At 42.9% G+C, this 27,358-nt stretch overlaps 1 protein-coding gene across 1 annotated transcript in view; it reads right to left on the bottom strand.

Moving 5' to 3' along the window:
* SEMA5B (sema domain, seven thrombospondin repeats (type 1 and type 1-like), transmembrane domain (TM) and short cytoplasmic domain, (semaphorin) 5B) overlaps positions 1-27,358 on the bottom strand; it is a 136,090-nt gene that overhangs the window by 49,156 nt on the left and 59,576 nt on the right. Inside the window, exons 5-10 of the mRNA XM_009887274.1 lie at positions 19,161-19,259; positions 18,224-18,437; positions 15,405-15,690; positions 10,983-11,118; positions 7,143-7,350; positions 4,756-4,963 (exon numbers count right to left, since the gene is read on the bottom strand). Of these exons, the coding sequence (XP_009885576.1) occupies positions 4,756-4,963; positions 7,143-7,350; positions 10,983-11,118; positions 15,405-15,690; positions 18,224-18,437; positions 19,161-19,259 (1,151 nt within the window). The remainder of the gene's footprint in view (positions 1-4,755; positions 4,964-7,142; positions 7,351-10,982; positions 11,119-15,404; positions 15,691-18,223; positions 18,438-19,160; positions 19,260-27,358) is intronic.

The following is a 27,358-nucleotide window of genomic DNA, read 5'->3' as shown; positions in this document are numbered from 1 at the left end:
CCTGAAACAGTGAAATTTTTAGATCTCTTCCCACACTGTATTATTCCTCCAACTAAGTTTCCCAACAGTTTCAGTCCTGAAATCTGGTAATCCTGTAATTCTGGTTTGGCAATCCTAAATTCAAGTGCTTCATTTCTTTTTTTCATAAGCAGTAAAAAAAAGAGAAGAAAATAACAATAACCACCAAAGCAATCCTCTGTGCGATATCTCAACCCCCTTCAAAGTGTGGTGTGGAAGTAGCACAGGGACCGTGCTTGGAGCTCCAGTTTTCCACATTGGAAGGCAAGCACAAAAGAGAGAAAGAGGGCAAAAAACTCCCTGCTTCTTTACTGCAGCTGCTGATCCTTTTTTTCGGAGAACTCCCTGGAGCCATTTCAGGACTTACTCACCTATATGTACTTAGTTGTCTGATCACTGGCCCAGAGCTATTTAGAGGTGAATTGTGTTTCTCAAACAGATCTCAAGTCAGCAAATAAGAGTACTTGTCAGCTGAGTCATTTCTGCTAGCTTTGCATTAAGCACCGTGGCCGAAGGGGATGTACAGCAGAATTTAGGCCAAGTAGGAGGGCAAAAGTTCAGTGTCGCTCAACAGCAAACCCCCTGCAACCAGGTCAGAAAAGCAGGCAGAGTTCAAATGAGAGCGTGTCACAGTTGCACACAAGAGCATCTGGCTCTCCCTGTAGCCTCGGAAGCAGGAGTATCTCCACTGGCATGAAGCTGACCTGAGGTGGCACTCACACAACCTGATGGGATCCCACATGTGAACACAGCACGACAGGGAGAGGACGAGCAAGCCAAACTACTCTCAGAACCACACTGTACATCCCAAAATTGCAAACTGCATCATGCAAACTGCAAATTTTATGGGGAAAATTGGGAGGGAGGAAGAGGAAAGAATGATTATCAACATAAAGTGCATTAAAATAAACTGCTCAGGACAGGGAGAGCAGAAAAGGTGGGCATTCAGGAGACCCTCTGGTCTCATTCCCAAGTACATTTTCTTTTCCTCATTTGAATGTGTAATCAAAAAATAGCCACAAAATCACTCCAAGGCCTGCCTCAGGGTTTCTGTCTGCTCAGAGGCCCATTGCCCTGATGCTGCCAAGGGGCAGTACAAAGTGTTCCCTGCAACAACCAGCTTCATTTTCCTACCTGTTTGATGGCAATTCCTAAAATGAATAATCTCACCCCACCCTTTGAAAAAATTACTAAACTACCCCGACAGATAGGCCCCACCTGAAAATAATGGTCCAGATCTGAAGTCCTCACCTCTCTCAAATTCAGATTCAGGATTTTGTTCAGACACATTCTAGAGATATGGTAGTGTCAGCGATAAAGCTGCAGTGCTGGCTCTCCAAACATCCCTCCCCAAAGCTTGGGGGCAACTTGAGGTAAAAATCCAAGCTCATTTGAAAATTGCGGGGAGGTTACAAAGATTTCAAAGCCATGCAAAATCCAGCGGCAAGCACAGCCAAGCTACCACCCAGCAAAGCAGCCTTCAAAACACACTGCATGTTCAAAGGGCTTGTAGGTTTTGCTCGCCTTGGACATCTTCCTAACACTTTCCAGAGAGAGCAGGGAATGGCAGCACTGAAGCACAACAGGAAAACACACGCACAAGGCAAGGTCCTTGCAGCCAAGTCCAGCCTGTAAATTTGGGCAGCTGACATTACAGATGTCTTCCCGTTGCCCTGTTGCTAAGACTGGCTGGTCTGAAAAGACAGATTGAGACAGGTCAGTGGGCACACACAAAACACTGCTCAGACACCCAGAAATATATTGGGTCAACGAACACCATCAAGACATGGGGCTGAGTTGCTGGCCACCATTTAAGACATTAAATTGGTGCCGTGTCAATAAAAAAACAGTAAAGGAGATGGCAGAAATCCTTTTCCCTTTCCATCTCTTCCCTTCACTGCTGCTTTTTCCTCTGCCTCATTTCTGAGCCTCGGTACCAAGCCCCAAGGTTTTAAAGCAGCACAGTGGCAAGGATGGCTGGAGAGGATCAATGCTGGATCAATTTTCTCTTGATACAAGATCTCCTGTTCCAGGGAGAAGGGAGAAGGCTGGGTAAAGGCAAGAGCTCCACATCAGCAATCACCAACCCACATCAGCCCCCAGGGTGTAAAAGGCTGCAAAGTTTCCTGATAACATGAGGCAGAGCCAAAGAAAACAAACAGTGTTGTGGTATTCCTGCCTGGGAGGCACAAATTCTCCATCACCTCCAAGCTTCCTGAGCCCCCATCAAAACGATTAGATTAGAAAAACTGCTGAAACCAGAGCTTTTTGGGGAGGCCGGTCAAGGAGTCACAGCACCACAGAAAAGTAAGCAGGGGAGGGTGTTTTAGGGGCGGGAGCCCTTCTTCCCATGGTGGCTGTATATTGGCATGTATTAAACATAGACACAACAATAAGCAATAAATCACAGCCCAGGAGAAGTGCCAGGTGGAATGCACTGGAGGAAATTAAAACATCCTTCTCGATACAGTTTGGTATTGAAAGAAATACAAAGGAGGCCAAGTTGACTTATCACCTACATAGCCAGGATGCTAAGGGGAAAAAGGGTTCCGACATTTGCAGCCGAAAAATTTGCAGTTGAATAATTTCCTACCAAAAAAAAGCTTAGCAAAAAAAGTAATAATAATATAAAAAACATTCTTTTAGACAAATAAATAAATAATGGCCTTCCTTGGCTTTCCTAATTTTTCTTCTTTTTTGCCTCCTTTTTTCAAATACACAGTCCCTCTGCAAGACTGAGCCATGGGGCAAAGGATCCATTGCAATGCACACAAGTACACTACCTGGCCAGCACCTGAATTCAACAAATTCTGACCTCCCATATCACCAAATATATATGCCCTCCGAGCTGTCAGGAGACCCTATCTTGTATACTTTGGTATAGCTTAGCGGCTACCTTAAATTGCCCCAAAGTATCATGAAACTAGTCAACAAAGGCAGAGTTTGAGTCTCCATCCCCCAAAGAGCTGGATTGATTCCTTATTTCACTGCAAAATGCCTCCACAGAAAGTTTGTTTTAGAAAAAAACACTGTTGGTACACAAACTTCCCAGTAATTTCAGCCAGGACTCGGTGCCATACAATGCATAAAACTGAGGCTGCTTGTGGCCACCAGTGTGTGAGGGAACCGCTTCGGAATCAGGTTTGTGTTTCGCTGGGATAAGTTTATAATAGCAGCGAACTACCCTGAAGCCCTCAGGTCCTAAAGAGATGGTGCTCCTGTGAGGTACCCCCACCCCTCTGCCCTCCAGCCACTGCTGCTTTCTCCCTGCTTGTCCCTTTTTTAGGCTGTTGAGCAAACCTTCACCATTTGAGTTTTAATGGAAGTGGCATACAAAGTACTTATGCAGGCTGAAACTGGGACATGATCTATAAATTACCAGAAAGCTGAACTCAAGATTAGGAAAAGAAAGAAAAGGAAGAACTCGTTTGTCTTGAAACTGGATCATATATATGTATACACACATAAATATTCTCACACTGAAACTCTCCAGGACAGCCTGAAGAGGACAGCTGTTATGTTCTGCCTTTTAAAATCTCTGCTTTTAAGGGCTGAGGACAGGATGGCATTTTCCAGCTGTGGTTCTCTTTCTCTTACTAAACACTTCTGTGTCATCCTGTCTGTATAAGCAACTAAACCTTCACACATTAAACACTTCTGTGTCAAACTTACAGTAATGACCAAGTTATATTTTCTGAAAGGGATAATTAAGAGGTTCAGCGAAAATAGAAAGAGCTGACATTTTTATATTTAGACAGACATGAATTTAGTACAAGCTGATAGATAAACTCTACTTGTTGAAAATAAAACGATGGTGACATTTTCTATATAGGGTGGGTTTTTTTGGCAAGAGAAGAGGGACATCTTGCAGTAGGCCACGAAAGAGGGAATCCGTTTAGATGTTGCTAACAAATTCCTTCCTCTTGTCTAGCACAGAGGACACTAGTTTCAGACAAAACTCTCATCAAGGAAAGCAAGGCAAAAGCAAGAGAGGAGAAGGAAGAATGTTTTTAAGAGACGTAAACAAGCAATATCCCGCAGCAGACCCCACTACACACTCACGGAGATTATTTGGGCAGATGTCTCTAAATGAGGGGATGCCATTTGGATGCAAAATCCTTCTACACTCAATTCTGGGTGGAAAACTGCTCTGGAGCCAGGGCTGACAATTAAAAAAAAGTCTTTTTTCCTACTCCCTTTAAAAGGTACAATCAAGGCACAGAATCTATCCAGGTGTGAGAGGTGTCACACATAGTTGAGATGAGCTATTGGGTTCCAAAAGCAATAACAAGTTGCCACGCAGCCCAGCCCTGCCTCATCAGATGTTTGAGAGGTGATCACTCGGATAAGCCAGGACAGGCTGGCTGCAACCCAAATTCAGAAACCTGCAGCCATACTGCCAATAAGAACCACCAGCAAAACACATGGAGTTAATAAAAGCAACACTGAAATGTCAAGGTAAAAAAAAAAAAAAAGAAGTAAATATTGCAAGTCCTTCTGTGGTAAACACACAATTAATTTCTGATGAGGATTAATTAGTATTTACCAAAAAAAATATTGCTCTTTCTCTTTGCTCCTGTCATGAATGTATCTATCAGAAGATGCACTTCCAACACTGTCTTTTGTCTTGCAGTGATGAAAAAAAGCTTTCTAAACCAAATCAGACTGGAATATGTTTCCCTGGTGCGTTTCTTTTTAGGCTGAAGTGGAATATATCAGAGCTGTAAATTTGCTTACCCTTCTGTTCTGTACATGGAGCATCTCTCCAGAGGAATTTTTAGCACTCCATTATTTAAGCCCACAAAGAGCGACCTGTCGCTGTGCAGGATTTGGAGACTCTTGATCGCTTCCCGTTGTCCGTCAGGGAGGATCTGCATTTCCTCTAAATAACAACTCCTCAGGCTCCTGTTAGTGGTAGAAAGGGCCTTCAAGATGGTGCCATACTCTAATGGAACAAGAAACAAGGCACAAGTAAATCTTGGAGGCATTGACTTCATTTCATACCTGCCTAAAGAGTGAAATATTAATGTCATCTTTACACAGCTGCTTTAAACCTAGTTCTGGGTCACCTGCTGCCCATGGTAGAGAGAGCTCCAGCTACATGGTTACAATCCTCATAAGTTCTCAGACATTATAGAAACTGTCTGTGAATACATTTTAATGGGAAACCAGAAGGATGCGAACCATCTGGAGAGTGAGTACCTGGAAATATTTCCCAGTTGGAGCACTGAGGCAGAAAAGACTCTGGTCCCGTTACCAGTGAGTTATACAGCAAGGTGACCCGAGATAGCAGGGATCATTTCTGGTGCCTCGAGTCTATATTTCTTCTGGTTTATGGAGCAGATCGGTGTGATTTGATGCCATGACAAATGACAACAGATGCAGCAGCCCTGCTGGAAATCTCAGAGGCCTCTGTAATGACTGCATGGGTCACGGATCTAATTGATCCTCTTCCTGGAAGAAGCCGTGCCGCCAGCTTGACAAGGGGATGTTATGGCACGAGCAGTGCATACACAGACACATATATGTTTGTGTTCACAGTGCTCTTACGTAAACAATTTAAAGATCTGACAAACTGTGGGAGATTTATGCTAGGAAAAAGGGGGCAACCACACCATTTTTCATTAAAACCCCAAAGAGGTCTGTCAGCCCTGATTGTTCCTGAAGCTTAAGCTTTCTATCCCGATAACTTCTGTATCGGTGCCAAAGCTCAGCAATTTACAGTGGCGGGGTTGGCTGTCATGCGAAGCTTCTCTCTCACTTAGGAGGGCCTTAAGTGTAGAACAAGACTGAGGCCCAAGTTTGGGCTCAGTTTGTCTCGACACTGGGTTTGTGTCCAGGGCTGCCTCTGGGTAGGGCTCTGTCTACTGAAGCGTTTGACTGGTTTAAACATTTCAGGTCCAGCAGAACTTACTCTTCAATCACCACTCACCAGGGCCAGAAAGCAAACACGAATAAGGAGGTAAAGTTACGGCAGCAGACCTTTCCACACAAATGATATGAGGCAGAAAGTATCCCAGCTTTCTCTCAGGCTTTGCAGCTGACTTCAAATATCAAGACATCAAAATGGCAGAACCATGCTGTATTTCCATTTAAGTACAATCCCATCATAATCAATGCCCATGGAGGCTCCCACAGTGGGAATGTTACCAGAACACATCCAAGATGATCACTTTTGAAGTAAGTGGTGGTAAAAGTTGGATAAATTATGACACAGTCCTAGAAGGTGGTAACATGAGAATGAGGCAATGACTCTGCATTCAGATGTGAGATTAAACTAACACTTATGGAGGCAATCCATCTTATTCTAAAGTCAAAGCTTCTGCAATAGAGGATAACAACATTATACCCATGAGGCTGGCCATATGCTCTGATTAATCAAACTATTTAATTTAACCTCTATCATTAGTATGGATATGAGCTAAGACAACCATTTATAACACTTTGTCCTTCTTCAGCATCTTTCATTTATCCAAGATATCTGCGCTTTTCAGAAGAAGCAACGTGTCCGGATAATTAGAGGATGGCAGTAAAAATCAAGAGACTAAATCATATACTTAATTCTACCACTGGCTGCTATGCTACCACAAAAAAGCACTTGCCTCAGCTTCCCCATCTGCATTACATTTCGGTGCATGCCCATTCCCGAAAGCCCTGGGAGTCATACACCGGTAGGTACACGGAAGTGCAAAGAAAGAAATAATTAAAACCTTGGGCAAGCCTGGAGGTTAAATATTATTATTGCTTATTTAAAGATGAGTATGTCGTTGCACAGAAAGGCAACTTATGTGCACTATGTGCACAAAACCACAGAGCATGTCAGTGACCTCTGCTCCTCCCCACTGCTATGTATTAGTCTGATTAGTTGAAACATGTTTTTATAAAAGGGAGAAAAATGTTACTGTTGTTTTTAAACACAATGTAGATTTACGGTCTGTTCACCTGGGACTCCGCCTCAAGTCCTCCATCCTGCTTTTAATTTATTCAGGCAAACTAACTTCCATGCAGTTTTATGCCAAAATGATATGGAATGAAAACTATGTAATGATGTCATGACTGGGATCCCAGGGCTGCTAGGTCTACGAGCCAGCGGAAGGAACTTTCTTAAGCCCTGCTGCTCTTACCTGTCCCAATATACATCACGTGGTAGAGAGTGTCCTTCCCCTGAACAATATCAACCACCAGTTTGGAAAATCGAATGCTGTCCTGAGTCACATATGGATCTACAGTCACCGGCTGCACGACATCATTCATCAGGAACAAGCGCTGCGCATCCTGCAGGACTCTCTCCGTCAGGTTCTCATTAGGGCTGTCGTCACTCAGCGTCCCACACTAAACACGGAAGATTGAACTTCAGTACCTGCGTTTTCTTCCCTCTCCAGCAGCCCAAGACCAAACTCTGAAATTCTTCTTTTGAAACCCATGTCCTGTTGATTTCCTGATCATAGGGCCTTAGTCTAGCTTTGGCCTGTAGCCCACTCTTTAAAAACGTTTCTCCCAACTGGTCTACTGACCAGTGATGTGGTATTTCATTCCCCTGTGATACCCAGGAGCCAGCACACCAGAAGGGCAAAAGGCATTAACAAACCGAGGAGGAAAATCAAGAATTAAAACTAGCTGCAGAAAGAGTTAAAGCTAGCAGTGGAGAGTAAGTTTTTGTGGTGATGAATCCTTGAAGCATTCCAAATAATCTTCAGACTCTACTTGGCATCTCAGACTGTACAATGGACAAAAACTGGAGGTTAAAAACCTGAAAAAGGCGTTGATTTTGCATCACAGAACCCAACTCACCACAGTGCTTTTCTCTGATGTGCTCCATTCTGAACAGACCCTTCTGGCTTCATCTGAAGCAAGGCAGGTTAGCCACTAGCTCCCCCCTCCCCACATGTAGCTCTTCTATCCTCACAGCAAACCTGTGTCCATCCATCCTCCAGCACCAAAGGGTGCACTGAAATAGGACTCAATGGCCTTGTCCATCCAGAACAGGGGGAAAGAAGAGAACTCATCTTGCATCCTTTAAACACCAGTGTAAGTCCTACCAGGTGGATGGAGCATTTTAAGGCCTGAGTTTCTATCTCGCACTAATCTCTACAATTCAGCACTTTCAAAAGCCAATGCAAGATTAAACCCTCCATGCAGTTCTGTGGTCCATGTCTGTAGCCAGGGCTGGATCTTCACTCTTCCCCACAGTGCCATGCATGATGGGCAGATTTATTATTCCAAAAGACAGCTGGGTGACTGGTTATTTATCCTGCCCAAGGCCATGGGAGCCAGTGGTACAACTAGAAATCCTGACAACTCCCATACTCAGTCCACGGATAACTTTGTTTCTCACTAAGTGAAGCTCACACCTGAGTAATTTCAGTAGAAAAAAAAAAACCCACAAATTTCTTTTCCTTCATTTTGGGTCCGGGTGTTTGGGCTTTCCTTGGAAGAGCAGTTAGTATATTGTGAATTAGGATGTGGATTTACAGCACTTCAGCTACAGTGTACAAATTTCCCATGTGCATACTCTCGATATGCATCAAAGCAACTCTTTGCATGTGGCTGCCTTTCCAAGGTGTACCATGGAGAGCTTCTCTTTCGATGGGCTAAAATAAATACAGATCCTAACGGATGATGTACTCAGCCCTACAACATTTGGAGCTCGTGTGAACTAGGTGAACGGGGCGATACTCATTCCCACCACCTATGAACATGGACACTTTTTTATCAACTTAAGCATCTTCCTGAGTAGCCAGACTAAGGAAACATCAGTGGGTTTTTGATGTGTCCTCAGGTGGGTTTTAATGTTGGGGTTTTTTTCCTATTGTGATGGTTGTTTTTTGTTCATGACTCATCTCACATTCTAAAGAGTTTTTAGATCTCTCCTTTCTGCTGTCTCCTGTACTCCTTCTGGCTTACACACTGTTTTGGATGCTTTTCTCTCCACTCACTTTCCTTTCTAGAGCATCACTGAAGGAGGAGTCCCAGTGGCAGGAATGTCATTATTGGTTTTGTTTTCTGTTCTCATCAAGTCACAGATAATCCTTTCGGTCTATTGGCAGCCTGTGTGCTGACACAGCATCCCTCTGGTTTGGTTTTATTTTGTTTTGTTCTAATTTCCTGATGATCTGCACTGCCCTGATCCTCTATATCCTTCAGTATTTCTCCTTCCTCTCTGCAAGAAAAAAATATTCTGGCATGCTTCCCTCATCTTTCTTTGTGAACACTGAGGCAAAAAAAAAAAAATTAATTTAATTTTTTTGCAATATCTGCCTCTTCTGTCACTAAATTACCCTTGTCATCTCCTGAAGGCCCTTCAGTGACCTCTTGTTCCTCCTGTACTTGAAAAACATCTTAATCTCTTCTTGCAATCTTCCTATTGTCTGCCACATACCTCCTTTTCCTTTCCTTATTTTCCTCTGACCCTTTTCTTTCATCTTGCTGCTGCAATCTTTGCACTCCACATTTTATCTGATACTCCTGGGTTAGCCCAGCAAGGGACAGAAAGCCCTTGATTCTCAGTTAACCTTAATATTCCCCTCAACAAAAAAAAAAAAAAAAAAAAAGCGCCTGGCCGTGTTTGGCATGGCTGGGCCTTCAGCAAAGCTTTGTTTCTTGGTTTTCAGTGCATCAAGCTGAGGGGGTGATCAAGAGTCCAAACCTGTCCCACCTTGTACAGGCAGAAGCCCTCCCTTTGGTGCCATGCGAGAATGCAGGGGGAAAAATCAGGTTCCTCAGCAAGAACCCAAGCACTTCCCTGCCTGCAGCATGCACCTGCCTCCCATCTGCTCTTGCTGTGATTTCAGGTGACTGCAGAGTCCTTTTTGGAAGGTCCCTGATACCACTAGCTTGAAGGCAGACAGCATTTGCAGGCAGCCTCAGCACCTTTGCCATAATAAAAGAGAGCCAGATTCACACAATTGGGCTGAAAGGATTCACCATGGGGAAGTGAGGACAGGAAGACAAGTCCACCCTCCCTAGGATTCCCCAGCTGGGAGGGGACTGAGCTGTAAAATGGGCTCATGCTTCAGGAGACTCAGGTTTGCTGGGGCTGTCACACACAAACTCTGCACTGCACTGACTGAATCTGGGAATAAAGTGGCTGAAGTTGTTCTATAATTTTCAAATTGGCCCTTAACTGATAATCCTGGAAAGCTGCTCATTCATTAAAACAAAGATTTTTAAGGTGAGAGGCAACCACTGTGACCATTCTCATGTGTCTTCTTCCACCAGTTACTGCTGCAACATGTCCATAACTTCTGGCTGACCTACCGTGTCTTGGAAAGACATCTGCCTTACACTGTAACACTGGTAGCCTTAGGGGCCCTATGAAGTGACGGAAAACTCATCACATCCTTACACAGTCCCAGTGGTTAATTACCTCTCTTGTTTCAAACTACAGGTTGTCCCCATTCTAGTTTGACTTTGTCCACCTTCAGCTTTCAATCCTTCTCAGTTTTGGTGGGAGCATATCTCCATGTCCCTTTGTGAGGATCACATTCTCGGAGTTCATGTGTCAGTGGTGAGCATAACAGAGATATAAAAGTAGGAAGAGTGGATTTCCTCTGCTGTGTCAGAGCCTAACACAATTCCTACCATAAGCAAGTACTGGTTGCCTCAGATAGCGGTTTGCAAGATTTTCCAGTGGGAGGATTTGAGTGGTATATCCCGAGGAAAAAATCCTTCAACATTTTAACCTAGAAGAACATCTCTGGGCCACAGATATTTTAAGTTCTTCATTGTTTTAAAAACTCTGAACATTCTTATTATCTGTAAAAACATTCAATTTTTGCCAAGAATCCCACGGTCTCAATAACAAGTGGCAAGGAGTTCCACAGACTAAACTACTCATAAATGCGGAGAAATACAATTTATCTTCACCGTGAGTCTACCTGGAAAAATAAGCCCCACACAAATCAGCCAAGTGGAGTGACAGAAGGTAAAAGGGACTGGAGTAAACTGAAGGGCAGCAGTAGTACCTGGAAATTAGGGATGGGGTTTAACGTTGGCAGCCAGGCTGATCTTGGGTTTTCTTGGTAACGGAAAGGGCCATTAAATGCCTGAGTAATGGCACTCAGATTGAAGGCACACACTGCTGAGGCAGCTATGCTGTTTCTGGAAAAGGGGAGAAAAAAAATCAATTTAATCATTAGAACATTGACATTTTCATCATAACAGACATCAAACTCTACTCAAATAAAATACATGTAAATTGCTAGGTAGGTGTACAGTGATACCGATCTCACGAGGAGTAAAAATAAATAAATAAATTGTAAAATGCAGATGGCTTGCATGACAATTTCGAGAATGAATTTTAAGCGTGGTTTTAAAATGTCTGTGATTTAAGGCCATGGAAGCAGTTCTGACAAGAAAGGTGAATACAGTTCAATTTGCATGGATTATTTCTGTCTGGTTTTATTTTTATTTTTTTTAACAACCCATCTATCTTTATTGATTACAAACAACCTAATTTTTAATCTCTTGGTATTTCTCAAGGTGAAATTCTGTTTCTACAGGCTCCTGAAATCTTCAGCAATAAATTATATCCCCTAATATTTATATATATATATATAAAAAATACACACACGCATGCACATGCATGCAGGGGAAGGGAGAAAGTGACAGTGCAAACCAGGCTGGTTGTTACAGCAGCTCAGCATGCAAAAAGGTCTTGCTAATATGTGAAAGCCTCTGTTTTCCATGATCACAGTTCACTTCTTTGTGTTCCCAGCTGGGAATAGCATCTGTCTCGGGCAGGCTGTTCGCTACGCACGCACCAGGCAGGGGAGGCACGGCTAGGGAAATGCCACTGTAGAAAGGCTCTTTGGAAGGCAGAGTTTGTTTTAGGGATGCTCTGTTGCCCAGTCAGACTCGCGCACGGATCAGTTGGCCTTCGCTGTCCCAGTTCAGTCATAGAGGACCCCTTTCTGCACGGGCCTGAGCAGGCTCAGCTCCTTTTGCCTCAAGAGGGTTGGAGGGTGCTTCCCAAATGGTGATGGCACCTCAGGGAAGCCAGCCCAAAGAGGGACGTTTTCTAAGTGGTAACCTGAAATTCAAATCTGCTCCCAGCTCTCCCCTCCCCTCTTGTTTTTTTTTTTGTTGTTGTTGTTTTTTTAAAGGAAAAGAACAATGTTTAGAGAAAAAGATACCAGAATAAGACTAAAAATAGGGCTAGCACAAGAGACTGACTCGTCACGGTGCCTTTTAAATAACCCAAGCCCTGCTGTATGTATCTTTCTGCTAATTAAAGCAATTTCAATGCTCTGAAAAGAACACATTTTTTTTTTACTAAACCAACAATTATACTCTCTTGCACAAAAAAAAGCGCCTTGCTGTACAATCCCAGACTGGGAAGCAGAAGAACAGATTCTTTCACAGCATATTTCTTCCGAGCAATACAACATCAGGAAGAATTTCTTACTTTGCCTTCCCGTTCTCCACTCCTGCCCCTGCCCCTGCCCCTTCCATCCCCAGAGTGATGGAGCAGCTCACTTTGAACATGTCAAAGCAACGCCAGGCGAACCTTTTTCCACTTCTGTCTGAACACCGCTGACGCAGTGTATGCTCACAGACGGCAGCTCTTAAGACAAAGCTAATGATGGATGACAAGTAAATGCCTTGAGGCACACATGGAAAAAAAAAAGAGAATGAGAAAGAAAATGAAAAAGGAAAAAAAAGAATAAAACCCCACTAGTCTAACAAAACCACTTTTTTAAAAAAAAAGAAAGGATATTTTGGGGCACCTGCTAAGGACTCCATAGCTTAGCCCTTTCTCTTTGCTAGAGAGGAGAAAGGAAAGAGGTTTTCGACAAATCTGTGGCCCGTTTTCCTTTCCATCTGTGGCCTGGCATATTTCCCATCCCTCCCCATGAAAAGTTTGATCCCAGTCTCGAGCCAGTGACATCAACTTGTGCGGCTGGCCCCTGGGTTGTCCTGATGTGAAGTGCAACCTCCTTTATTCCCACCTCCTACTTCCTGCTATTAACTAGGTGGTTTAGAGAAAGGGTTAAATTCAAGGAGGTTTTAACATTGCCTGCATTACCTCCCAGAAAAAAAAAATTAATAAAAACTTCTTAAATATTTCATCAGCAGCTTCCCCAAAAAGCTCTCTTTCCCACTGATTCAGCTGGGTATAACAGAACATGAAGCAATAAATCTATATGTGGGTGTTACCACAACCACTAATACCCCTTTGTTATAAGATGACCCTAAATTCATTAAACATGATCCTTCCAAAATAAAAATACCTTTAAATAAAAAAATCATAGTTTTGTGGTGCATCGGTATTCTATTATAAAGAAACTGAGAGTGGAGCATACATCAACCCTCTTTGGTATGCAGAGCTCATGCAGCATGATATAAGTCCCAGTGGAAGTTAAAAGAATAATTACCATTATTTCTCTAGTCGGATGACAAATTGGAACATTTTCTCTTTGAACTCTCAAAAGAACATCATGTTGTAGACCCAAAACGCTACTTGATCTAACTTCAGCTATTATCAATAACTCATTTCTTCAATTACACAAACGTTACATATTATATTGTCCTCCAAAGATAGAAGAGAGAATGTACACCCGTAACGTACGAAGAGTGACTTAAGCGTAACCCAGAGGAGATGCGTAACACTGATCATGTCTCACATTAAACCTGGGAGACAGGAACAGCAGACAAAAACGCTTCCAACCAGAGGTAGCCTATGTCTCCCTGCCTTGTATTCCAAAACCTATACCAATTTGATAAATGTAATACAGTTATTAATAATTTTGCCATTTACAACTTCTGTTCTTGGCTGAATGAATGGAAAAATGGATAGATCACTATGGGCATAGAAGTCCTCTCTGATTAAAAAAAAAAAGTGTCATCTCAAATGCCCGAAGCAGTAGCCAGGTTTCCTGTTAATGTTCAGGAAGTTTGGCTAACATCTTTTAAATGTTTTCAGAGAATGACTCATGCTCCTTTCAATCCCAGGACAGATTTTCCCCAAAGTCCACAGTTAAGGTGCAGCACTCAGTCATGTTTATTTTTTCTAGTTGCTTCTCCACTGGCTCACTTTTGGCACGTTGACCATAGTAGAGCAGAAACAAAACACGGAAGACAGATGAGGGTGGCCAAACACTTACCTACTTCTTGGCATTTACAGAGCAGGAATAACATTTGGGCTCTGTTGACTCTCATAGTGAAACTCCCAACAGTGATTTAGTTCAAGAAGTCGGGGCTGATGCTTTGTGACTTCAAGGGCTGAAATTCAAGCCCTGTCACACCAGCAAGTGACGCTTTAAAATAGGAAGCCCTGTACTTCAGTGGGGCTTCACTTCTTTGGTTTGCTGTGGGCTTCTTGGGAACAGTCCCTTATTCATATTGAACAGTACTCCATTGCACACAAAACCCATGAAGAAGTTGGCTACCCAGCATGAGAAAGGCACTTTGAGTGTCTGTCATCTGGAGTAACTAACTCAGATTTGCATTCTCTAGTTTACACATCAGGATAACACCCCCCTGGAGAACATGTATTATTGAAACTCAATACCACGCAGACTAGTTATAGCTTGAAACTTATCATCCTAGCCTTGGGCTTCAGAGAAAAAGTTATTTGAGTTTTCCTGACTTAAAAATATACATTATGAGTTTTTTAATATATTTTTTAATTAACTCCTCTTCTCCTTTCTGCTTTCACAGCTACAGTAAATCATTCCAATTACAAGTTTTTTCAATATCAAGCCAAGAAGAGGTGATTATGAAGTTTCAGAAATCATGCCTTCCCCTCAGAGTTCCAATGCTGCTTTTGATTTGTGGACCTGGAACAGTCTTTAGTGGAGGTACAGTCCCCCTTGGAAATGCCAAATGCTGTGCAGCCTACTTGACCTTGCTTCTACAAAGTGTTGTTCAACAACAATTTATATTGATTTCAGTCTAGGCTGTTGTGATCCCATCTGTCTCATTCTCCTCCTTCCATTGCTTCTCTCCCAAACATATGTACCTGTGCATCTCATGGGCCAGCTCCAATGTTCACACAGTTGTGGCAGACTGTCCAGGCAGTTAACCTGGCTGAAAATTAATGACATTTTTCTGTTGGGTCGTTTTTAGACCAGCTCTCTGAACTACACAACTAGCATTGCCACTACAACAAATCAGAAGTCTGTCACAGCCCAGGTTTATATCAAACTAAGTTAGCCTAGAACTGCACAGTCACCTTTATGGACTCCAGAAATCTGCGAACCATGAATTAAAAACATTGTCCTAAAGGCTATATTGCCATGATTGATAACACAGACCTATCTATTCCTTCATGTTAACCAAAGGACCATTCAAAAATGATTGCTCAGACTGTCCAAGAAATCAGGATATTGTCAGTCTCAGACTGCTGGGGATAGAAGAAGGGCAGTAAAACCAGTGCAACTTACACATTAGTAGTGAAGACACCATAGATCAGATCTTGCTCAGGAAGGTAGAAGGTGCTTTGCAATTCATTATAATAGAAAGGGATTTCTCCAGCACGGGAGCAGTTCAGCCTGGCCTTCATGAAAGTTGTCCATGTGTCCTCCAGCAAAAATCTCCCTCCAATATCATTTTTGCAAACCCTTGCCACACGAGAATACACTGTTTTCCCACAGTCATGTTCTACTGCATTCTCACGGAAGAAGAAGTAGGTGAACAAACCGATGTCATAGGCCGCAATAAAATTAGGCTCTGAAAAACAAACAGTTGAAGAGATTTATACAGGTCAGAAATCAATCTGTGCTCAATGACTCACCCAATGCATTGCACCGCCAGCTCCCTTTACACAGGCTGTCAAAGCTGGGACCATGGGGAGTTTGGAGTCAGCAGATGACATAAAAACAGTAGATGAGAATAATGATATATGGGGATATAGCTCTAGTTCCATTTTCCAGATTTTGGAAAGGTCCCATTGTTTCCCCACTTTATTGCCAAAGCTGCTACTGAGTTCAGTGAAAGCAGAGTTCACCACCTTGCATATGCATGACTATTCTCTGTACCTATACTCATTTTACAACATAAAGCCTTCCCATTGGATTCCTTCACCTACTCACTTCTGAAGTGCACCTTATGGCGTGTTAAATATGCTGCGTGCATCCGCCTGATTCCCTAGACTGCTGCATTGAAACATTCAACCTACTCTCCCAGTGCAATAACATCTGGCTTTTATCACAGAGCCTTTCCAGTTTCTAGGCACAAAAGATTATCCTATGTCGGTAAAACAAAACCATGCCACAGACTGACAGTATTGAAGCAAGCTCTCCTTGATTCTTTTTCTCCTAAAATTATTGTTATTATTTTCCAAGAATTGAAAAGAACCTGGAATGGTTTTTGTAGTGAATATTTGAATTGGGTATTTAACAAAGCTTTAAAGTGTACAGTCTTTTATCCCAACAGTTTCTTTGGGAAAGGGAAAAGATTGGCCAATGAATAATATTTGACTAAACAAAAAAACCCTGTTGTTTTTATACGGTGCTTTTACAATGTTCATTTCTGAGTAATGCTCCGAGGAAAGTACAATTCCTTTAATATTGCAGCCCAGGAGTGAAAGGAGAAGAGAGTTGTGGGGAGGGAGAGGAAGTCAGGCTGATGCTGCTGCAAGGCAGGTTTGGGAGGCAGACGATGGTACAGAGGAGAGGGTACTGCAAAGCATCTCCCATCAAACTTTCTCCTTCAAACAAACAGCAAATCTTAAAGGGACTGTTGTGAACACCAATCTGACCTTCTGTCTAAGACAAACCAGAGAATTTCACCCTGTAATTCCACCATCAGATCCCGTAACTAACAGGTGAATTAGACCACATCTTTCGAAGGAGATCTGATCTTACTGGCCAATGTCACATGGCTTTACATCCATCACTTTCCTCAGTGACTTGTTTAAATGACTACAGACTGCCCCAGCTGCAACCTGTACTTTTTCCATTTGACATTATGAGGTTTCAGCTTCCAATCACAGGCTCTTGTCATGACTTGTCTGCTAGATTAAAGAACTTTATCCTGCCAGAAATCTTCTCTTGATGTAAGTACTTCCATATCATGAACAAAACACCTTTTATCTCCTTTTCAGTAAGATAAATAAATTGGGCTCCTTAAGTCTCTCGCTGTGAGGCAGGCTTTCAAATCACTCCATGGCTCTTCTCTGAATCATCTTCAAGTTTTCTGTTTCTCGTTGAAAAGTGGCCAGAACAGGATGAAATTACTCCAATGTCACCAACGCTGCACAAGGTTATAAATCCAAGAGTCACGTTAGCTTTTCCAATCACAGGACAGAAACTCAGTTTGTCTTTGCTTAAACTCTCCTGTTTCAATGTGACTTCTTTCCGAATTCTTCATTTGTGCACAGACAAGAGGCACATATTTCTAGTGAGCACATACAGGTTATGTTGATTCTTGGTCCTAATTCACAGTCTTGCCCGATGACACTCTTTTCCCACCACTCCGTATCTCCATACTGACTTCAATATGCCTGCAGAAGCCTAGTTCTGTCTCATTAAGCTCCAGAGGGTGCACAGTCCCACTGCTCATATCTTTGATTGAAAGGTCCTGAAATCCAATGGCAAGATTCTGAATATCTTGTCAACTTACCTAGGTCAAAGGAGAGAGGGGGAGGGGAATATTAGGGTCTCCATCACTACCGCTCAGACAGGATGTGCTTTGCCCCAGTCAGAACATGTGGACCCAGTGCAGAAATTACTGGTTGAAATTCTATAGCTTGCTTGATATAGGGTATTATCACACTGGGGCAACAGCTGCTTTTAATACTTATAAAACCACAACAGCATGGGTTCATGTGGAACATAACGTGCTGTGAAATTTCTCATTTTTGGACTCATCTTGCACTGAAACGAAACATCTTCAGCTAAGTCAGTGGAAGTGGAGCGTGCTTAACACCGTGCAGAACGGGGTCAACCATATGATGCTTTAAGTTGGTTTTGATCTTCAAATCTTTGAGTGGTTTTCTTGTTAAAAGGATGTATTTGGTCATCTCAGAAGACAAAGACCCATATATATGTTAAGTAGCCTTTAAGACCCACTTTCTGTATTCCAAATCAACTTCTCTGAAATATTTCCAGGCTATGTCTTCTAAGCTGCATTGATTATCGCACTGGAAGCCCCTCCCCATCATAACTCTGGACCCCAATATGAAAACAGAGGGAAAGATTTACAAGCCTGCCAAGTAAACTTTATTACACCTCTTGCTCAGATATGACCCACATGACTTTACCATTGAGCCATTTGGAGTTGTATTGTGCTGTCCTAAGAGGGGGAACATTTCCAAGGCTGCGGTAAATAGCAGGATCCCGTCCAGAGAAATCAATTACAGTTGCAGCATAGAGTTCTCCTCGTGATGTAATCACAGCTGTCGAGTTATGCCGGGGGTCGTACGGGCACCGAGCCACTCCATTAATTCTGTCAATGATTTTGCTAAGATTTCCTACCTGTATTTAAAAGGAAAGAGGTACAGAGAATTCAGTTTGCTCACAAGTACCTACGAGCAAAACCCTGATTTTAAAAAAACAGGCAGCTATAAGAAAGCAATGTCAGTGATGACTGTAAATTGATCTTTACATCCATCGTTTGCCAACGGAAGTTTTGTCTGAACCTTACTGATCCTACTCCTTCGTAAGAAATGCAATTCCCCAGTCCATAAAGCCTGTAGGCCCCAACCCACTCAGTGTAATCAGGTGCTCCTGCTGCTAGCACAGGTTTCTCATCTGCCATAGACACCTCCTGGCATTAAAAAATATTAAAATAAACATTGCTCTGGACCTGTTCCTTCCTCCTTTGAAGCCAAAGGGAGTTTTTCCATTTATTTTAAGGAAACATTTAAGTATTCAGCTCAGGAGGTGTTCACAGCTAAGCTTGTCTATATTCCCTATTTTCAACAGCATACTCAAGGTTTACATGAACAGCACTTTGTCCGGATCCAGCTCACTCATAAGTTTTTTGCTCCCCACCTGCAGATACACCCACTGCTCCAAAGCAGCACAAGGGGGCCCAAAGAACAAAACCAAAACAATTTCAGATCAGCTACATTTGGAACATGCTCTCCACAGCCACAATGCCCTGCCAAACGACCGGCCCACCCCACAGCACATATCCAGCCCCCTCCCCAGCACATATCCAGCCCTCTCCAGCACTGCAAAAGAGGCAAAACAGACCTGTCGACTGGAACACACTGGCGAAAAGGCATTGGTACCACAGGTAAAAACCTTCTTGCCATAAACAATCAGAACTCGGACATAGTTCTGGCACTCTTCCTATAGGGACACAAGACAGAGACAAAGCATTTTTGAAAAGGAGACTGTGGGGTTATTTTATTACATTAAAAAAATTACCTGTATTGCAGCTGGAGTACACCTTCCTTAGCTCTGACTCAGACTGAGGTTTGTTGCGTCAAGCAGTGCACACCTGTAGGGAGCTAGCGGTCTAAGTAAGCAAGCCCAATTTGCTGGTTATTTCTCTAATCATAGCTCTGCAGAGTCCCTGGATAGGGTGTTATCCATCAGGTCGGCTCTGTATTAGCTACACAAGTGCCTCTTTCTGTGCTCTGTGTAGACTGGAGGAGGAATCCTCCCTCTTTTCGTGATGATACTTCTGACCTATTTTTCCCAGTAATGCTGCAGCTTTGAAAACATTACCCAGACACAAACTCCAGTGAAGGACAGTGGGTCTGTCTGCACTATAATTCACACCAGTGCCAGCAGGAAAACAGCGGGAACTTCTCTTTAATAGACCAAACTGGTCAGGAGAATCTCATGCTTGAACAGGCTGTTACTTTCTGCCTCCCACAAGGATTGTGTGCTCAGGATTTTCACAGAATCACAGAATTTTCACAGAATCACAGAATTTTTAGAGTTGGAAGGGACCTCTAGAGATCATCCAGTCCAACTCCCCTGCTAAAGCAGGATTGCCCAGAGCACATTACTCAGGACTGCATCCAGGCGGGTTTTGAAAATCTCCAGAGAAGGGGACTCCACAACCTCCCTGGGCAGCCTGTGCCACTGCTCTGTCACCCGAACTGTAAAGAAGTTTTTCTGTGTGTTGGAACGGAACTTCTTATGTTCCAACTTGCACCCATTGCCCCTCATCCTGTCACTGGGAACCACCGAGAAGAGTGTAGCTCCATCCTCCTTTGTAAGCAATAATAAGGTCTCCCCTCAGCCTTCTCTTCTCCAGGCTAAAGAGTTCCAGCTCTCTCAGCCTTTCAATTTTCCATGGTAGAAGGCGTTTCTCTTTCAGCCAGGACAGTGAGAAACAGCAAATCCTCTCTTCGCAGCAGCATGACCACTTGCTGGTACAAATAGGTAACTTCCTGCACCTGCCAATCCCCAAAGGTGTGAGGCTCCAGAACTCCCATACTGAGGTAGGAGTGGCAGCACAAGGCTGCAGTTGACTTTTTTCAGAAAATCTCCTTCGTGCTGTTGCAGAGAGCCACAGCCTTTCTTTTTCCGCACAGCCTCGTATCCAGAGACCTCTGTGCTGTGAATCCGGCTAACTGAGCATCTCTGGGAGTTAAGCAGTGGGGGAAGAAGAGGCCACGTAAGGCAGGGACTTTCTAACAGTGCACACAGGGAAAGGGAGGTGCGAGACTAGCGTGCAACTCCCTCAGGCAGTGCAAGAGGTTCGAAAGCTGCCTGCCCCAAGGTTCACCCGAACAGCCCCAGTGAGAGATGTACAGCAAGCCTGGCACCAGCCTGCCCACCTCGGGCTCTGGGGGCACCTCCGAGGAAAGGATATGAACAACAGCTAATGACTGGCACCCACGGGCCTCCGAGTCAAGAAGGTGTATTCTATTCTACTGTAAACAGAAAAGGAAACTTGTTAAGAAATAACAACCTCGGCTGGGTTATCCTGGCTGCTTTGCTTTCCTCCCTCCAATAGATCCTAATTTGCCACTAAGCTGAGCCTACAGCTGCAGACACCGCTTCTCCTTCTGTAAGCAGCAATCACTCTGCGAGCTTCCCTGTCTCACAGCGCTCCACGCTGTTGATCATTTCCCTGAAGACTTCATTTGCAAGATTCAGCAGTGTAAAAACGCTCCCTATCATCTGGGAAGGAAGAGGCTTGCTTAGCTGCATTATGTGCTATCTCCTTTCATTTGCTGTATGGAAATCAACTCGTTGAAGGATGGCATTTAGCAAAACCCCACCGGCGTTAACCCCAGACAAGCGACCGCATGGGCATGACACGTGAGGCTTGCTTTTGAATGGAGAAGATCAGAGGGACTGCACTCCGGAGCCAGCCCAGGAGCACTCGCCCAGCCCAGGCAGAGGCTACAGAGTACCACGGAGCAGGTGCTGCCGGTCTTGAGTATCAGCAGGGGTATCGGGGATCACATACATAGTGCCTGGCACCCAAAAATGAGAGGTAGAATTCATAGCTGGGTCAATTCAGCACTTCTTACTTCAGAAGCAGATCAGTCATGGGGACTATGCGTCACTCTGTCAAATAGAACCTTGAGAAGCACCGTCCCCCCTGCTGTGTGTTGAGAATAGAGATCTCATCGCTTCCTTTAGCGAGACGAAGGGCTTGCCAGCCTCTCTGCCCTCTCCCATCATTGTTACATGGTGCTGTGAGCCCTGTTAGTTATTCCCTGCCCTAGAGATGTCTGCATTTCATGAGTGGGTTAAGTAATTCCTCTTTCTGTAGAGTTCACAGTTTCACAGTTATTCAATCCCACATAATATTAGGAGCACTACATATTTAACTGCAAAATACTAGAAATTCTTGAGGGGATGCTATAAAAAAAAAAGTATGGGCTCCTCTCCCAACAGGGTTTTGTTTTCAGAACATGATTGGTTTGGCATCTAACCCAGAATGCGGCTCTGTACCCAAATTTCACACAATAAGGAAGTACCCATCTGCTCCCCCTCCACTTCCACCTTTGTCTGCTTTGGGCAGAGTCTGAGCATAGCTTCTGACCGAAACGAGCTATATCATTTATGTTGCTGCACCCTTTCCTGCCTAGCTACTTCAATACGTTCCTATCTAAAATCCTGTCTTGCAGAAATCTTAAATTCTTTTCTTTGCACAGAACTATGTTACAGATTAACAAACTTCAATTTCTATAAAAATCTTCCCAGCTGAAAAGATAGCACACAAAAAAGAATTTCTCTGCGAGGTCATGTGCTGGATGGTCTTCTGGAGTCTGCTGGCAGTGATGCACCTGTTGCACACTTGACTCCAAGGCGCAGTAGCGCAGGTTGGTAAGGATGCTGGGAGCTGGTAAAACATTGTGTTATGATAGTCTAGTTAAACATGGCTTTATTTGTACCCATTCAGTCCAAAGCAGAAGTTATTTATAGAAACAGAGGAGAAACCATACTGAGCAAATATATCTGCTGCTGTCTGAACCTGCACCAGAATATTTAATCTGTCACTTCCAGCCCATTCCCAACTGCAGTAGCAAAGAGCAACGGAACACAGTCGGTATGGATGAGGTGTCAGATTGGAAATACTTCACAGCTGATACTTTTCAGGGAACTGGATGCACCAATTATTTCATTGGCTGTAAGAGGCAGAAATTGGGGTGACTAGTGGATGCTTTCCACTCTGCTTAGATAACAATGCCTCAAGGCACGGGCCGTATCCAACCGTAGTTATTCCTATGAATTAGCTGAGCAGGCGTTTTCCCTGGACCTGCCCTACTGATGGTGGTAACAGCACTCCACGCTCCTGGAGGAAGAGCAACGATAACATGTACGTTTCATCCACTGGTCTCAAAGCAATTTATACAGCTTTAAGTAATGTTCTGAAACAGATGTGCATTACCTATCTGCCCTGTCCTCTCAGCTGGGTGAATCAAAACACACAGGTGCTAAAGGACTTCCCATGGTGACACATGAGTCAGAGGAGATACTGAAGGACAGCAACAAAGATCTAACTACCAGACCGCACCTCTCTAGCCTGCCTGGCCTGAAGAGAAATACTGTATTCCTCTGTTATTTCTTACTGCTGTACCAACTGCCAGTCATGTCAGTCTATGAAAACCTCCAACAAAAGCAAAGAAGAAACAGAACCACATAAATGCTCCAGCTTGCAGGATTTTTCTCAAGACACTGCCGGTGAGATTTACATTAGATCTCCTTTCTACCCTATTCTCAAAATAACTAGTAAGGAACAGCCTCCTCTCTGTGTTCTTTAAACCAGCCTGGATTTGCTCCGAAAAATCATTCAACACGCTGCTCTCTGCAACAATTCGTAGCTGAGGCAACTGGCTAGTAAAATGATCTCACAAACCCTTGCAGAAAATAGGAGCTATTTAATGCAGTTTCTTCCATGTGGCTGGAAATCTCTAGGCATACAGGAGGCAAAATTCAGATGGGCTTTAATATAGCCAGAAAATCTGGCAAGCTTGAACCCAACTCTGTCCAGACGAGACAATATTTGGATCCTGCTCTCACATTATGGAGCAGACAGTTAAATCTGTGTATGATCAGTCTGCAAATCTCATCGCCAGAAGATATTATTGGGATCAAGAGATTAAGGATTTAAATAAAGGGGGAAGACCGGGTATTTATATGGTTAATGAGAATAACCCAGTTATATTAGTTGAGATTATTATTAAATATATGGCAGAGCTGATAAAAACCCGTGGCTCATCGCCAGAGCATCAAAGATAGTTCAAATTTTCCTACGAATTGCACATTACCCACTTTTGGGTTCCTGCTCCTTCCTCAAAATTACCTGGTACTGGTCCCTTTTTTGAGATGAAGCCTTAAATTGAGCTGATACCACTTGTGTCCAGTCTAATGACCCTTGTTTTCCTGGAAAGGGAGAGTACATGACACCTAACGCTTAACCCTACAGGGCACAGGGCCTCACAGTCACTAAGTGAATGAACTTCACTGAAGCCTCCTCCCATCCCCGCACAGTCTAAGCCTATCCTCATTTATTGCAGTTTTTGCAATATTTAGATTTGAATGTGACTGTCTGGGAATGCTGTAGACACACAACTGTAGACAGGACCAGGCCTCTTTCTAGCTCATACAGATGTCAGGCTGCTTGAAAGCACATTTCAAACCTGAGAAGCAAGAGTGGTGCCCTGTTACTCCCTTCATTCATGTGGACAGACCAGCAAATGGAGGGGTTGAACTCCTGCCGGCTCCGGTTTGAGGTAAAATTCAAAAAGACATTTTCAGGATGCTGCGAATAAGCCAGCTGTAAGCGCTTCTTGAGTCGTTTCATCTGTCGTCTCTGAACACTGGAGTTCTGAAATGTTATAAGCCCTTAATCTCATTGTACAGATGTATTTTTCTTTGAAAGCGTAACCATATATAGGCACTACTTTAATTGTCCTTCTACTTTGAATAGGCCACTCAAGTCCTGTTTTCAGAGATCTCCTTTTCAATTCTTTTTTTTTTTTAGGCTAACACTATTTCACCATATACTGATATATTTTAATCATAGATTAAAAGCACATTTACATGCTGTAAGAGAAAAACAGATGTTTTAGATGGTCTGTTGTCCTCAGTAAAGAAATGCTAACTCCTGGAGCACAACCTGCAGTTCAGAGATCAGCCACCAGAACTCTGTGTTACCCTTTCAACAGCGTTTTAGAGTGCAGCAAACATTTATCTGTTGCAGTTCATCCCAATTTGTTAAAAAATAATCAAGACCTAACATGTTCTCAAGCACCGTTATTAATGTGCTCTCAGATATCTATATTTATTTCTTTGGACAAACAATTCTATTAATCAGTTTAAGCCAATACCCTGAATCAAGCTGTCTTTCTCCTTTGAGTGCAATAGATAGCAAAGAGAATGGCTAATGATTTTTCCAGCCAAGTTTTCTTTAATGGACTTCAAACCAAATTTGGGGGCTGATTCTGCATTGATAGCTTAGCAGAAGCAATGGGAATGTAGGTTCAGATCTCTAGGAACAGTTACAAAGCAGGGAAAAATATATCTGACAGCTTCCCAGTTATTTCTGTTTGCCTGGAGATTCCCAGCTCCACTAGATAATGAGGGTCACAGAGGATGTGTGACATGGAGCCGCTGGAAGGCCTGAAACAGCAGATTCCTCCATTAGCTCCAAACCCATTTAGGTGGGCTCGAGCCTTGGGCTAGGATTTTCCTGTAACCTTGTGTGAATCATAAGACCCCCCAGTATCAGTACATCATACAAGAAATGGAAGAAACTATGCTGGCAATACAGCGGGACAACCGGTAGCTGGATGCCTATCAGAAATTTCTCTCAGTTCTTTCTTGCTCCAGAAGTGTTATTAGTGCATCATCTCTCTCCTGGCTACACCAAGCTCTTAGGACAGCATGTTAGAGCTGGATCACTGTCATTTTCACAAAAGGTTCCCTTTCACTTTTTGAAATGACACTGCGCTGCTTTTGGAAAGTTAACAAATTATTCTGTGCTTAGACAAGAGAAAGACCAAAGTGCTCTTGTTTAGAAAGCCACAACTTTCTATGCCAGGCAAAATTCCTTAGATGTGGTGGATGTGGACCGTTACGCAGAGACAAACCAATTATAATCTAGAAGCTGAGCAACTTCTAATGAAATTAACATACACCTCTTCCCCTTCTGCTCTATCCATCACTCATTTTAGCTGCAACCTTTGGGTGATATTATTAGGAAGACAGAAAGAAAGGCAGCATAACACTGACTTTGTTATCTGCATTGTCTCTCAGTAATCTGGATGTTTTCCAGGGGACAAGTTTAAGGTGCTGATCATGATACATTTTATAAATGTTACAAAAATAAGAATGATTACTAGTGGAACCCCACATGGATCTCCAGAGACATGTCAAATAAAGCATATACAATCCTTTCAGGAAACCACAAGTTTTGGTTGATAAATGTGACATAAATGAAAAAGACTTTTCTGAGGTGTTTGTTTTAATACCCATGACATATTGCTGGGAGTTAATTTTAAAATAAGGTTCAAGAACATATACATTAATGGATTAAAATCTGATAAATTACTGGACTGAAAAAAGTCCTCAGAGTGAAATCATTCACAAACTTGCTACTTTAGCAGGGTCCCAGATGGGGTGGTACTAGCCCAGTATCAACATTTTTCTTAACAAACATTTGTGGATAACCCAAATATTACAAAAATAGTAATTACCACTGAAGTCAAAGTCTCACTATAGATACAGTGATATATGATAGGCCGGTGAGCTGGACCCAACAAACAAAATAAATTTTTCTAAGATATTATGCATTAAAGAGCAAAGAACAAAAGGGCTCTATGTATAGACTGGGAAATTACATCCCAAGACTAGCAACTGTGAAAGAGAATCAGTGGTCGCAGTGGCTACGCCATTTTGCACGACCTCCTATGGCAGAAGAGCTTATGAAAGAGTATATGAAGAGAGGAGGGTGAATAAGAGGTAGAAGGCTGTTTTAATCACACTCAGGCATTAATGAGATTGACAAGGTAATACAGGTGAAAAATTAGAGTGTGCAGAAAACAGACACAAAAAATATTCAAGGGCAGTAGAAAAATGACTTGGAGAACTCAGCTTTTTACTTTATCAAAAAGCCTAAGTACTGATTTGACAAGAGCATATAAGTGCTTTTGTAAAAAATAAATATTGGTAACTAAAGGGCTCTTTAATCTAGCAGAGAAGGGCAAAAAGAGACCCAGCCACTCAAAACTGAAGCCAGATCCAAAGAGGAAATAAAGTGCATGTTGTTAACTGGGAAGGGGATCTGTGATTAGAGCGAGGCAGCAAAGCACACAGTCAGCCCATTCGCTTCAGGCCTTCAGTTCAAAACTTTTTGCCTTCGTCAAAAAAGTGCAGCAGCCAAACACAAGTTACTGAGCTCCATTTAGGAATAAGCAGGAGAAATTTGTGGCTAGAGCTACACAGGGTGTCAGAAGAAATGACCTAATGGTACCTTCTAACCTCAAATTTGGGACCCAGATTTCTCATCTCCCTTTTCTCTGGCCAATAGGTACTCAAATGTGGAGTAACCATCATGCCATAATAATTATAATTCTCTGATATGCATTTTGTGGCTTTTATTCTTGCACTTTTTTATTTTCCTTATGGTAAAGCTCTAACCATTTTAGAAGATATTTTCTAAGCAGCAGGAAGAATCTGATTTAGATACTCAAAAGGCATAAGAATGACGGAGAAAAAAAGGCATTTTAATATACATGGTAGCTTTGGAAACCTCACCCTAAAATACATACATTATTAAATCAGCAAGGAAAATGGACCAGTCATATAACTTACTCAAACTACATTGTGAATTAATATAAGAGCCAAAGGTCCTCCTTATTTCTAGCCTCTATCACCACATATCTAGGTGCCTGACAATCCATAACATATTTATCATCAAATCATCTGTGCTAGGTAGAAAACTGCCGTAAGTCAAGTTTTGACAACGCAGA

This window comes from Charadrius vociferus, unplaced genomic scaffold (genome assembly GCF_000708025.1).
Source record: "Charadrius vociferus isolate BGI_N301 unplaced genomic scaffold, ASM70802v2 scaffold385, whole genome shotgun sequence".
Taxonomy (NCBI): Eukaryota; Metazoa; Chordata; class Aves; order Charadriiformes; family Charadriidae; genus Charadrius; species Charadrius vociferus.
Note: the sequence above shows the minus strand (reverse complement) of the source record. Positions and strands in the feature narration are given on the sequence as shown.